Source organism: Zophobas morio, unplaced genomic scaffold (genome assembly GCF_036711695.1).
Source record: "Zophobas morio isolate AGI-343-1 ecotype UQ-CSIRO unplaced genomic scaffold, CSIRO_AGI_Zmor_V1 ptg000131l, whole genome shotgun sequence".
NCBI classification, from domain to species: Eukaryota; Metazoa; Arthropoda; class Insecta; order Coleoptera; family Tenebrionidae; genus Zophobas; species Zophobas morio.
In genome coordinates this window covers 105,297-119,957 of record NW_026972236.1, presented here as the reverse complement: position 1 = coordinate 119,957, position 14,661 = coordinate 105,297, and the positions used below count along the sequence as shown (strand labels likewise).

The following is a 14,661-nucleotide window of genomic DNA, read 5'->3' as shown; positions in this document are numbered from 1 at the left end:
TAAATTTGGCTGTGCACTTGTGGAGTAGTTGAATAATAAAAGAGTAGTTATTTACTATGAACGACAGTAGTTTAGCAGAGCACTTAGCAGAGCAAAAAAGGTATAATAACATTGTTTACTATACTTTTACAAACTAAAGTAGCACCCCTTCTTTTAACTCTTTTATGGGTAATAGTACTGTTTATGCTTCTTGGGGGGCCTTTTCAATAATTTATCTTATGTTTTATTAAGCTACCCCAATTCGAGGGCTTTCCGCTTTATAAATCTATTAATTTATTTATTTTTTTATATACAGGTGTTATATTTTAACTGCGAAAACTTCCTGAGCGGAGAAGTTAGTTGAAACCTAACCAACGCCCTATTCAAGTCTTTAGTTTAGTACTACTTTATATATATAAATGCAAAAACTTTAATCTGCTATCTTTCTATGGGAATAAGCACTGTTATGACATTTTGGAAGTGTTATTAACGAAGTAAGACGTTTAAAAACCCTTATAAGAGATAAGAGCTAATTAACTCTATTTCGATGCGCTCTTTCTCACCTGCACGTAGCATCTTTTGTATCAGCGCAGGAGCTAGTATCCTATCCTCCATTGGGCCTCATAGAAGGTACGCGTTGGCGATCCTTTAAAAATTCATTTTTGGCAGTTGGGCTATTAGTGGTAGCACTAGGCTTCTTATTGAGACTATTGGCTGTTAGCAATTCTCGGTGCTGATGTACACTCTTTTATGGAGCGGGGATTGCTTTTCGTTCCTAGGCCATTATCCTCAAGCGGTCGAAAAAGATCATCCCTATATAAAAACTCGCGTTTACCATGAATGGTATTCTTTGAGGCATCACAATGGTTTCAATCTAGTGTTTGCTGTTGGGTGCCATCCGGAGATGAAATGGCGTGCAAATGTAGGCTCATCTGCCGCTGGTCAGGTCACCCGCTACTGTTCGGCGGTGCATGGCGGCTGTTCCTGGAGGCCCTCTGTTTGTTAATTCTCATTCTTAGCGAATTATGTCTAGTATCCGATTTGATACTTGGACTACTTTATGGCATTACAAACCAATAGACCGTGATTAGGGGCCTTCCTGCGGCGTGCTCTAAGCTCAGGGCTGCACATTTCTCTGGAAAGCTGCAAGTCCTTTACTGGAAGTATCGAAAGATATGCTTTTAAAATTGGTAAAACCATGGTAGCTAGGGTTCTTTGGCAGATGTTATCTTCCCTGCGTCAAGGAGGTGAAGGACAGTACGATAAGGTTATCCACATGCCTTGCGCCTGGTGTTTTCGTGTTCGGTGGCCAGAACCGTATAGCTCTTTTGACCAACCTTTGAGCGTATTGACTATTAATTATTAAAGGCTAATTAACCTTAAACTTTTTTAAAATAACTCCAACTTGAGGTATACTGGCATTGTCTTCTGACGCTATTTATTCTTGTGCACGTAGTGAATGAAGAGCCTATTGAGCTTTTATTAAAACATTGGCAAGATTGGCTAAGTTGTCAGAGTAAGAGAATGTCGGCACAAGTAGCAAAGATGGAAACGAACATTGTGACTGCTCTGGTAATGAGTGATGACCAATAACATTATGCCTCGTTCCTGGACCGCTGGTGCACTTCGGTATTTAGCTTATGTATCTAATGAACTAATACGTCTTGGCTAAGTGTCGGAGTGCATCAGCGCTAGTGACAAGTTGTTAAGGTCGGCCTAACTAACTATTCGAAGCAAAGTGAACTACATGGTGTTATTAATCAGTATGCTTAGAATAGGTGCTTTTTTTTTTCTCAAGCTAGGGTAGGGTTTCTCACTTTTTAATTAAATAAAATTATTGGTAGCAAATAAATTATACTTCCTTTTTCCCGTTTAGTGTTCGTGAAGCTCTGGTTGCGTATCGTTGCGATGTTATACGAGAGCATTTTTGTTCACCTTTGTAACGAGTTAAGCTTGGAAACTTTAAGGGTTGAGCATAGATTGCGATTCTAAGTCTTGCAACTTCTACTAGGTCATTAGTCTTTAAACTTGTGAACTTCCCAACAAACGATTTTTTCCTAAGGAGAAAAGTTTTATTGATTTACCTCTATTTTCCTGCTAGCGTTGACGTTAAGTTTGACTACTAAATGAGTTAACTTTTTTAAATTCTTAAGCTATTCAAAGTGAAAGTATAGTCGTCAATACCATGTCTGAACGCGCTTTAAAGGTAAGAACAGCTAAATAAAACTTTTATAAGAATACTTGTGCGTGTTTGTTTGTTTTTTTTTTAATTCATTAAACCCTTCTAATTTTAAAAGCTTCTTTGAAAAGTTATACTTTTTTAAATAGAGTTTACTGAAAATAGAGAAAGCCTCTAAGGAAGCAGTGTGCCAGGGAGCGTTATATTAAACAAAGAATATTATAACTTAGTATAGCTATATAACAAAACTATTGAAGCCATTATAGGAGTGATTAATTTTGAAGAACTGGAGGAGTTAACTTAAAAGATTTTTAAAAGAGCGTCAGACTGTACCGAAATAGCGGAAATAGATAACAATTCTATCAAAATTAAATAGTTGGCTTCTTTTTTGGTGGCAACAACCTTTAGAGATCGGTTGCTTGGAATTTTTTATGTAAACAAGGATATGATCTCGCTTATTGATAGTGAATTTGAAGATTTATTCCATCTTTTTGTTGAATTTAAAAAAATTGTGGCTGAAGTTAATAAGCCTTTGATGTTGGACAACAAAGAATTAAGGGAAAAAAAAATATATGAAAGTTGTCTCAGCTTTTTAGTAACTTTGCTTAAAAAGAATTTAAAGGGTTTTTTACCTTTCAAAGCTACTATAATAAAAAATGTTTAAGCTCTGCAGATGAGTTGGGGCTTCTTAGCAACCTACGAGCTTCTAAGTGCCCCATAAATTGGATTCATAAAACTAAGAGTAAAGTTAAATTTTTAATTTTACTTAGCAATACTGAAATTTTAAAAATAAAGTTGTCAAATAATAAATTTTTTATCAAAAAAAACTAATCTAAAATAATTTTAAAAATTTAAAAACTAATAAAATTAAAATTATTATTTTAAAAATTAATTGTATATATTAAATTTTATATATAACTAAAAATAAAATAAATAATAAGTTTTTAACATTTTTCATTAAAATAAAAGTTTAAATTTTTCATTTATTACTTAAAAGAATAAAATTAAAATTATAAACAACTTTTTTTTTACAAATAATTAATTTTATAACAGATAATTTAAAAATTCAAGATTAAATTTTTATTTATATATACAAAGATTTAAACCTTAAATCAAGTTTAAATAATAAATTAATTAATTATTTTGGTAAATTAACTTTGTTTCAAAATAAATTATTTAATTTTATAATAAAATTTAATTTTAAAAATTGGTTGAAACTGAATAAAATAAATATTTAACTTAAAAAAAAATTAATATATATTTAGACTGTAATAAATAGTAATTTAATAAAAATTAATTAAGCGTGCCGAAATATAATGAATTTGTTTAAGCGAGAAGATATGCAACGCTAATGCAAATTTTTCCTAAAAATTTTCTCTTATATAAAAAAATTAATAAAAAAAATTCACATATTCAGTCGGTGCGTTAGCTATAAGCAAAAAAACTTTTTTTTTTGATGAATTGTTGAAAAAAAAATGCACTTAAAAATGCACATGAAAAAAAAAATTTTCATTAACTTTTAAACGCATTTAACATTTCAACTTTGCAGCTTAAAAATTTTAAATAGAGTCTCTAAATTCCCAATCGGATTTTTTTTTTTTTAAATAATCTATTAAAAAAAAATAGGAATATTACTGTTTAAGAAATATAACATTATTAGCACTAGTGAGGCCGAGGCTGTTAGCACTCGCCAATTGCTAACATCTTTATAAAATCTGCACTACCGAAAAAAATTGTTGCAAAAACTTTAAAATCCGTATGTTCAAAAATAAACAAGCAGTCACTTTTATTTTACTATGCGCTTTCCCTTCTTGGTCACGGCGTACATCTCTCCTTTATGTACATATATACCACTATCTGTGTGAAGTTAAATTCGGAAGGCTTAAAGGTTTAAATACCCTAATATGGAACAATAGGCTTTAGGGTTTACGATTATATATATTTTACAAAAGTAACATCGTAAATAGTTATGGAGTTCACATTTTACCTCGAGAATATATAGTTTTTAATAAATTTTATATATTTATGAATAATACTCATAATAGCCCTTGGAGAAATTTATTAAATTTGCTAGTACTTTTATTACACTTGGATTAATTCTTGACAAAAGGCTCCCTTCAGACAATTCTTGTTATATTCAGGTACAGTAAAGCGCGTTCTACATTTTTGCTAATAACCTCGATTTCTTTTAACCTTGTCTTAGTTTTGTATTTTTTAGTTTTTTTTGTTATCTCAGATTATTATTTAGTTACATCTTAAATTATTATTCGTTTATTTATTCATATTTCGTAATGCTGGAGCGTTTTCTCATCTTTATGGCACCTTGATGGTCCCCCAACCTTTTCTTCATAGTCGAGTGATGTGCTCTATTCTGTTGTTCTCTTCTAATAAAAAAAGATTCATTATATTTATATTTTAAAGTTAATATTATAATTTTTACTACTATAACTTTAAAAATTAAAAAAAAACTTTTTATAAAAGTTCAAATTATTAAAATATTAATGAGTAAAAAATGCTAAACTATCAATCTTCAGTCATTAATTAAAAGTAAATAAATTACGTTACATACACTTTAATATCCCTGGCTTTTCGACGGCTATCTTTATAGAAGTAAAGACCTTTTGGGCTGTTACAAAGACCACTTTTACAAGCGTGATTATTAAGAATAGGAGTGATATCATTGTAAAGTTTAGTAGTAAACAGACTCTAGGTCGCAAGAAATTTAAACACTATTCTCAAATATCTGCAGACTGAAAATGGAAGCGAAAAGATTTTTTAAGGGCTGGTACTTCTGGACGTATTGCATCAACCTTATCTTTTGTACATGATCCCAAGACACTATATTCCCTCACACCGCTCAATATAAGTGTATTTCTAAATCATAAAAAAATTGTGCCTTCTTTCGTACTGAGAAGCTCAAGAAAAAACTATTTTTAGTAAATTCATTTCTTTAAAAATTTTATGAACTCATCATACTTTTTACAATTCCTGATGGAGGTGCAGAACGAGAAGTAGGGTATAATTGTAAATTTTAATCTTTTTTTTTGCCCGAAGATGTCCGTTACAGTCTCTCCAGGCACTCCTATGGGTTAAAGAATGGTCACTTTAGGGTAACTTTCAAAACTGAGGGCCAATCACCAATTTACATATTTATGTTGCAACTATTAATAAAACAAAGGCGCCGACATACGCTAATACTTTTTACGGAGTTACAAAGCGTATCAAGATATTGGTTGCGCCTTATCAAGTTTTATTTTTGGTTTTGCGTCATTATATACTTTTAAAGCCCTTTTTCTCCAAAGATCGCTTACGAAAATATTTTTTACGACCTCAGGTATCAACGTAAGTTTGAGCAGCAATTTTTTTTTAACTTTTTTAAGCTAATTCTTTAGTTTTAAAAAGTTTTTATAATATTTGGAGCAGGTCTAAAAAAAAATTTAAGGTTTCCTAAAAAGATGTACAATTTTTTTAGGTGAATTTTAAAAACCATTAAAAAGAGTTTATTATAATAGTTTACTGCTGTGGTGCTTACAACTTTCTTCTTCGAAAGCACTTCTTAATGAGATTGTCAATAACTTATTCATATACGTGCAATGGCGGCCTTATTCGTGCGTTGGAATAAAGAGCATAAAGAGTGCCTTCGGTTAAAGGAGCCGGGATTTATATATATATTCTCAATATATTTTTTTTAACTTCAACATCTTTAATAGTTAGGAATTGGGCTTGTAAAAACAAAATTTACTTTGTTTAAGGGATTTGATACACATTACCAATTCAGCTTGAGAAAGTCTTTTACGATTTTTGGAAGCTTACTACATTTATACTTCTTTCCAAAACATTACCTCGCTCACAAATGTGTAAATGACAATAGGCTATTAGTTTGCTCTCTTCAGGAGGAAAGTTTAGGAAGCTGTTATAGTTTTTCAATTTTTTAATAATTTTATTTCTTATATGATAAAATTTAAATAGAACAATTTAGAAAAACTTTTGACGAATTGTAGGATTTGGGGTTTCTGTACATTGTGAAGACTAATAATTTCAGGCATTTTCAAAAGTTATAAAAAAAAAAATTTTAGTGCGGATCATCCGAATCAATCACAGGGCACAACTCTACTTCCTATGCTCTCCGCAATGTACAAGTCTGACTTTCCACGACACTCAACACCAAACTCGCTGATATTACAGAAGACATAGCAAATTTTTAATTTTCAAAAAGACAATTATTAGTTTACTCTGAATAATATCTTAAAATTTGACTTTTTTTGTTTTAAAAACCAATTTATTATTGATAAGTAGAAAGCCCAAGCCGTCGAACAAAGGGTTGCTTATTTTCAACACCAAAATTCCGTGGTGTTTTAAAGTTCCTTGGGGAAATAAAAGAAACTAAACTAAAATTTTGTAAACAAAACTGTACAAAACGACAAAAGAAGGTGTAAGATCATCATATTATTGCCTACGCATCAAAAGTCATTTAGTTAAAAAAACAAAATTTTTACTTATAATTGAACTGTAGATTTATCTAAAACAATTGCTTCTTAGATTTACAAACTAAGCTGAAACTCTTTTAATAAAGGAGTATATTAAATTAATCGAAGCCATAGTATATAGTTATAATTACTTACCCGAACTCTTTAATAGTAAAGGGTTACAAGTTAACTATTTCTAACAAATATATTGCTAGATTTCCCACCACGGCCTCCTTAAAGGGCAGCAAATCCTTTATTAAGGTTTCAAATCCAAACATATTTATATATAATGCCTTCCTTTTTGCCATTTACAATCGAGCTAACCCCTCCTTCTTTAATACTTAGTTAACCGAATCTGGTATACTTATATATGAAGAGAAAGCTGCAAGAAGCTATAGTTAGAATTCCTGCGCAACTCCTTTAGCTAAAAATTTAAAAATATATGACTTTGGGCTGTGAAGTTAGTTGTTCGTGGTTTCTGCTGTCTTTTGTAAATAAGCGAAGGTAGCCGAATTAATTATAAAGAGTTTAAGTTTGAGTTTTCACTTTACTACTAAACATACTATTTAATATGGTTAAAGTTTACTTTGTCCACGTCGAGATTAAGAGCTTTACTAATGGCGGCCCGACTCACATTTCTACTATTCCGGGCTGTCCTTTGGAGTTGAATTTTCTTCAACAAAAGCTTAAAGCTTTCGGTTTTTGTTTCTTTTCTAGCTTCTCCTCACTTCATAACAGACTTTATTTTAAAGGTAGAGAGATTTTATTAAATAAAATATATATAAAAAGTTTAAAAAGGTTTGACAAAAGTTGCCATAGAGAATAAACTTGACGAGCAAAAAAAGAAATTAATTTTACTAAAGCATCTAAAGACGAAATTCAATTAAAATTTTTATAAAAGTAGTTGGGAAGGAGGAAGAAGGAAAATAAATATGCAATATATATTTTTTCTATAGTTTTTGGCGTATACTTTAATACTTGTGTAGCCGACGTTATTTTTTTAGTAGTGCCACTTCTATTCACACGTGTTATTCCTATGCGTATATCCCTCCCCTTTCCTCTACCATTTCAGCTATATTCCGATTTTTGATGCTTTTAACAAATTTCCAAAAGGAGAAGAAGCTGCTGCTGGCTGTTCTGATATACGATACAGTTTCCTCTTCCATTTATTGTTAAAATGGTTCATTCGCTTTTTTTTAATGAACCTGTAAAGTCGATTAAGCGCGATTTTGTATTCGGCGCTCTGCGACCACATGGCTACTCGGATAAGACGTCGACGTTGGCAGATAATTGCCTTTAGTTCGTCAGGGAGGCTGTTGGAGCGGTACGTTACACCACAAGTTGTCGTGGCAGTAGTGTGAGCCATGTTTAGGCGGGTTCAAAAAGGGCAACAGCATTCATCCAGCAGGGCGGGCGTGAATTGTAATGGCGTATATCTTTAGGGAAAGGCAATATTCAGTAGGCCCATTGGGCCTGTAGTAGCCAAGTGTGTTGGTTGCTGAGGGCCCAATACGCACAGCCAAGGCTCATCATAGGTCTCAAGAAGTGACCATTCGAGTTATCGACTCGGCTGTGCCGTGTGGGGTGCTTGCAATTAAGATCCCTACACAAAACAGCGGAAGAGACGCTACAAAGGAAGGCGTCCAAATCGGAGGGCGGAAGTAGTTCCAAGGTAATTTGTAAACAGTGATTACAGACACGGGCACCTGGTCAGCCATGCACAGGGAAATTCCTACTGCCTCGACACTTAGTAGAGATGGCATAGATATCAAATTATGTCGAATGCTCCGTTTCACCACGCCCTGGCCGCAGGATAAGTTATGTCTTGGCGATACGTAACAAAGTTGCATAAATTAATTACGACGTTAGGAAGGAGGTGCTTCTCGTTGATGGTGCACACAGCATTTCTTTCACGTAGAAACAGTTTCTTAAGCTCGTGCTTCTTACTCTGAAGACCTTTTGCTTCCCAAAATAGGAGTCGAATGTGGGGGTACGTCTTTGACTTAGAAACCGTTTCAGACATATTCCAGCCCTTCCACATATTCAAGCATGCTGGATAATTCGTCGTTAATATTGCTAACATCTGCAGTATTGTCGGCTGCGACTGTTCAGCTTTCGCAGTAGAAGCGTGGTCAGGGGCTTTAGAACCTAATGGGGTTTTGGGCAAATTTTTGGGGTATTGTCTTCGAACGAAACGCGTAAGATGCCCCTAGGTAACAGTATTGTTTGTAGTTGGCGCCGACGAAGTAGACTGGCGGTTTGCAGGCTGCTTTACGCGCATTGCAGCCTTGAAAATTAGCGGTATATGTTTCGCCGCAATTCAAACAGCTAGCAGGTGAGTCTCGTGATTTGGTACACTCTGCGGTCAAATGACTCTTCCACATTTAGCGCTTCGAGGCACCGCAGCGCAAAAGTTTGCAGCGTGTCCAAAGGTTTGGAAGCGGTGGCAATGGTCAGCGCGACTCTTTTTTCGAAGTTCTTCTATTTTTATCTGAAGATGGGAAATAGTCTTCAGCTCTAATGTCACTCCATCTGGGTATATGCACCAGCACTAATGGTAACGGACAATTCTTCAGCTCGCCATTGGCAGTGTCCTCCGTGTGAATCCGTGCCACTCGAAGGGGAGTGAATGCCTTGTGCGCGCAGGTCCGCCTACACGGTGGAGATATCGAGTTCGCAATAATTACCACGAATAACAAATTTATTTGGTTGTCTTCAGGTAAATGATAGGTAAAATGGTGTAAACCTTGCTTGCGCATTATCTCTGTGGTCGCACGGTATACTTGAGTTGTTGTCGAAATATTTTAATTTCGAGACGCGTATCTCTCGCCCTCGGTATGATGGCACCCTTGGATTGTAGAAGTTGAACAAGGTGGGGCCTCTTCTGTTCGCAAAGGGAAATAGGAGGGGTTTTCTCTTTATGAGTTCGCAGGGGGGGGGGGGTTTGCAGTAGACGGTGGTTTCATTAAATAGAGGGACACTGTCAGAAGCGTTGCCCATCTCTATGTCTACGGTGTCTTGTAAAGCTTTTGTGGGCTCCTCTAAGGTCTCTAATTTGAGTTGTCGTTACCCACAACGAAGGAAAATTTACTTCTATCACTAATATTATTAATATTCTATTTTTATTACTGGATATATTTTAATTGCTATTAGTGTTGTTGCTAACTATCATAGTATTATTAATAACGGCAGTAGGGGAACTATTAGTCATAAAGTTACTGCTACTACTACTATTATCCTTAATATTAGCTACTTCCCCGTGACTAGACCCACATTATGTAATCTTTAGAATCTCGATATTTTCCAGTATCACTTCGGAAGTAGCTTGTTGATCTAGAATTTGTAAGTCCGAAAATAGATTATTATTGTTAGTTGTATTATAAAATGGCCCCTTTTGCCTTTAGATATTTTTGTCCTAAGTTTTTTTTAGTAACTTCAAGAATTTTTGCCTTTGTAGAATCTATCTCTTTCCTGAGTTCTTCAGTAATAACCAACAAGTTAGCTATGAATGCTCAAAGTTCTTCTTCAGAGGTCAAATTCATAATTAATATAAAGATAAATTTCTATTTTTAAAAAGAAAACAGAAGTTAAATGGAAGAAAAAATAATAACAATAATAATTTTAAACAAATATATAAGGTTAGTAGTATAATTTTTGTAGTTTAAGTTTTCTAAAGTGTGTAAGTATATTTTAAAAAAATATATTAAATAAATAAGGCAAATTTTTTAAGAAGTTAGGTGCGCGGACTAATATCACAACCGGCCCTTCTTTCCCTTTTCCTATTATAGATATTTACTATTATACTAATAATTTATTAAGATCTTACATAACGATTCATACGCTTATGCTTGATTATGAAAGCCAGTAGAGTAACTGTTACAAAATTATACAGAAAAATCTATTGCATTCCCATCGCATTCCATTTAACATTCCTTTGTTAATAAGATATTTTAATTTGGTTACATCCCCTTTTTTTAAGTTACTCGCTTTTTAATACGAACAGAAAAATATTTTAAGTTTAATTAAGTAAATTACAGTACAGTGCATACTTAAAAGAAACTGTAAAAATTATACACCATTTTTTAACTTTATATAGTGCTTGACCTTAACTATATTAATTATATATTTAGTAGTAAAAACTTCTGAGGGATTAAAATCGTTCAAAAAGGCTAAAATATCAAAAGGATTAGGCCGTTTAGGCTAATTATAAATAAGTTTTTTAATAAATTTTAATAAAAAAGTATAAATGAGAAAAGAAACAAAACAATTTCCTTATACCATTCTTAATAAATTTAAAATGGATTATTCCTCAAAAAAAAGTTTGATTGCGTGAAGTTACAGCAGATTTCACGCGCTCCCTTGTATTTGTGTAGACGCGAGCTGGACCATACTTCAGCCATTCCAATACTAAGATCGCATAATACAAACTAAAGTATTCAAAAAATTAGTCATCAGCGATTAAAATTTTTTTAATTTAGAAGACGCGATTATTAATCACTTTATTGAACTTAAGGGCTGCTATTAGTCAAAAAAAAATACTATAGTCCCTCTGAATCGCGTAATGCAAAACAATAGTGGTCGTCAGCGTTTAAAATTTTTAAAAGATGAGATTACTAATTAAATTAACAGGACTTTCTCTGCTGTAAAAAAGGAACTATACATTATTAACTTAAATTTAAAATAGTTTATAAAATATTATAAATTGCAGTGTTTGGATCACTTCAATTTAACGTTCAGAAAGATGTTTTTTGCTATGTTCACATAGTTATGTAACCATTAATAATGCTAAATATAATCTCATTTTGCTTACTAAGCAAATTATTTATTGTATATTGCTCACCGCCAACCTTCCAAACTTTTATATTTTCATATAATATGTGGAGCACAATAGTTGTCCTAGCGTCTATTCTGTTTTTGCCCAAGGTTCATCTTAACTTTTGTGAGCTGAAAGCGGATATTACGTTCCTTATTGATAAGAGTGGCTCCATCGCTTATAATGGAACTAATATAAGTTATGAAATTGCTCAAGAAAGAATTGAAACAGTTAAAAGTTTTATATTGGATTCAGTTAAACTTATGCAATTAGCGGAAGATAAAATCAGAGTTGCTATCGCCACGTTTAATCACGGGTTTCGTAATTTAAATACTTTTAAAGACCAATCATCCTACGATCTTAAATTATTTGAAGGTATTTTAAATAATTTAACGTATACTAAAGATGACATGAAAGGTGGAACCCGTTTGGCTTCCGCTCTTTACCAGGTATTGTTGATATTATATCGCAAAAATACTGAAGGGAGAGAAAGGATTATAATGGTAATTACCGACGGGCAGTTACCGGTACAAGAAAAAAATAATACAGTCAATTTTTCTCAAGTACTTCGTGGGAAAACGCCACCTTTCAAAATTATAGCGATCGGTATCGGTTCGCACCAAGGGTTCCATGATGATTTATTCCAAATTACTGGAAACGAAGCTTTGACCCTAACCTCTGAAAATTATATAGATTTACCTAATCATGTAAATACTTTAATTGCTAAAGTATGTCCGGATTTTGTTAATGAAGTCAGTATTTCGACTATCGGGCCCACTTCTACTCCTGCGCCGCCATCCCCTACAAAAAGCAATGAACGAGCTTTGTATATAGGCTTTGGAGTTGGTGGGGCAGTGGCTTTACTCGCTGCTGCAGCGGGCCTCGCATATTTTTATAAAAATAAGCTTGCTGGGGGAAAAACTTCTACCTCAAATAACGGATCATTTCTAAGGAACTCAACTGAGAACCCTTTTTATAGAAGTCCAGGGGAGACACACGAAAACATTATGACCGAATAGTTAATGATTTTCGTTTGTTTTTATTTTCTGAATAAATTATTTGCTACCTAAATATTAAGTTCAGAATAATTAGCAAATAAGCATCACCTTAAGTTTAACTATTTTCGTCATCAACATAACAAATTCTATCCTTCTTAGAAGACTTCCTGGTTAACGCATCCTACAGGAAGTAAATAATAACTGAACCAATTAGGATTTAAAATCTTAAACCGTTTTATATCTTAATGTTTTTTTAAAATAATTAAAAATATACAACTCCGTTAAAGAAATTATAAATACGACAAATTAGCGTATTAGTTTAAGTAGTACTGCTAATTTTTATTTTAGCTTACTATAATACAAGCAGTATGATAATAAGTCCCTCATATGCTTAATGTCCAATTATAACGTTTATGTTATGTGGAGCTGAACCCAACAGTATGTAATAACCCTAAAATTAATTTAACCCTAACCCTTAGTATATAGTTTAAAGTTTGCGTTGCATTTTAAAAATAAATATGCAGGTAAAAAGTAGTTAATTATTATTATGATTTATTTTCTAAAAAAGTAGAATCCTTAATTTAATACAAAGGGGTATGAAACCCTAAGGAAACTCAACATACTTAAAAAAAAGTCTTCTTAATCTATTTAACGAATATATTTGTTTTGAGGACCCCTCGGTAACCAATCATAAAGTCCTAGAAAGCAAGCAAATTGTATATTTTAAATTTGAAGGAAAATCTGCAATTATTTTAAATAATTATAAACATCAATACACTGAAGGAAAACATATTCGTAAATAAATACAATAAAAAAACAAATTATTATCCCTTTTTGCGATTCTTTGTTTTTGTTTTTTATGTATTCAGAGCTAACAATCCTTAAAATAAAACTAAAACGAAAACAAGGGAAACCAGATCACTAATAAATATCTGAAAGGTAATAATCTATGGGTTTCCGCTTAGATCATCGCGTATAGGCAACCTGTAACTCATTTATAGAGGTAATATTGTACTATTACATCTATATGGTATATACTATCTAGCTATGATAAGGCCCCTCCGTTCTTCTTGCTGATGGCGCAGAGAGAAAGTAGATTAGTCAGCAGTTGGTTGCCAGGCTATATATTAATAAAGTACAGCAACCCTTTAAGCCATGTTTCAGTATACGCTTTTTAAAATTAAGGATTACGTTCACTGTTACCTTCCATTCATTAAAGGCTAAAGTTTCGTGCTTAGAAAAAAACACCTTAAAAGCTGTTGAATTGTAGAAGTTTTTTCTGTACAAAGTTATGATTAACGTTAATTTATTTCTTTTTTAAAAACGTATTTCTCTAGCCTCTAAGGGTAACTTACCTTTTTCAAGCATAACAAAAGACTAATTAGGCTATCTTTATCAACTAAGTGTGATACTATATTTTAGGGGTGAAAACAACTTTTACAAGTTTTCAGCAATCCCAGCACGAAGAATTGTTAAAAGAGAGTTAATGACATTCGCATGTATCTAAGTGGGGTTGTTTTTTATCTTAAGCGATGTAAGGAATTCCAATATTTCTAACAATGAAATTTCCTTTAAGAAAGAGCACTATTGTTAAGATCATGGATAACTTTACTTGCTCTAAGTTAAGCTTGTTAAAGTCAACTGTCATGTTTTAAAGAGTTTTCCTCGTTCCATTAACTTCTCGGCTTCAGGTTTTACGCCATTGTCCAGAGGAACTAATCAGAGGGTTTTAACAATATTAATTTAGAGTTTGCTTCATACTCCGATCTTACTGAGTTTTTGCTAAACACTTATTGAACAGTAAATGTTCTAAAAAACGACCAATCCGTTACTCCCATAGGCAAGCTTACTGACTTTATCTTAAAATTCCTTAGTAGTCACTATAAACAACCATATAGAACACCAAACACTTCTTGTCACAGCAATTATAGTTTCTTAATATTACATAATTGGGTGTGGAACATTTGTTTCCATCCCTAAGATGGGTACCCGAGTTTACAATTATTATTATCTCAATACTAATTAGCGTTATCAACTCGCATAGCTCACGTACCATTTCTCGAACTCCAACGCTCAAGCATAAGAATTTTTGGTTGAGATGAAACTTAAGCTAGATTTTCTTATTGTAAAAAGAGCTTTATAGCAGGAAAATCAATTTGATAAACCACAGTGCGAGAGCTCTAATTAGCGCTCCAGCAAGAATGTTTTCGGTTATTATAAGTAAAA

The 14,661-nt window shown here is 32.8% G+C and overlaps 1 protein-coding gene across 1 annotated transcript; it reads left to right on the top strand.

The window, feature by feature from the left end:
- Positions 1 to 11,499: 11,499 nt before the first annotated feature.
- LOC135145147 (uncharacterized) lies at positions 11,500 to 12,456 on the top strand. The gene has a single exon (XM_064077245.1). It carries the CDS (start codon positions 11,500 to 11,502, stop codon positions 12,454 to 12,456), a length of 957 nt encoding a protein of 318 aa, XP_063933315.1.
- Positions 12,457 to 14,661: the final 2,205 nt, after the last annotated feature.

Bases quoted from the DNA above. Each gene is read 5' to 3' on its own strand.
- LOC135145147 (XM_064077245.1), top strand. From the start codon at position 11,500: ATGTGGAGCACAATAGTTGTCCTAGCGTCTATTCTGTTTTTGCCCAAG.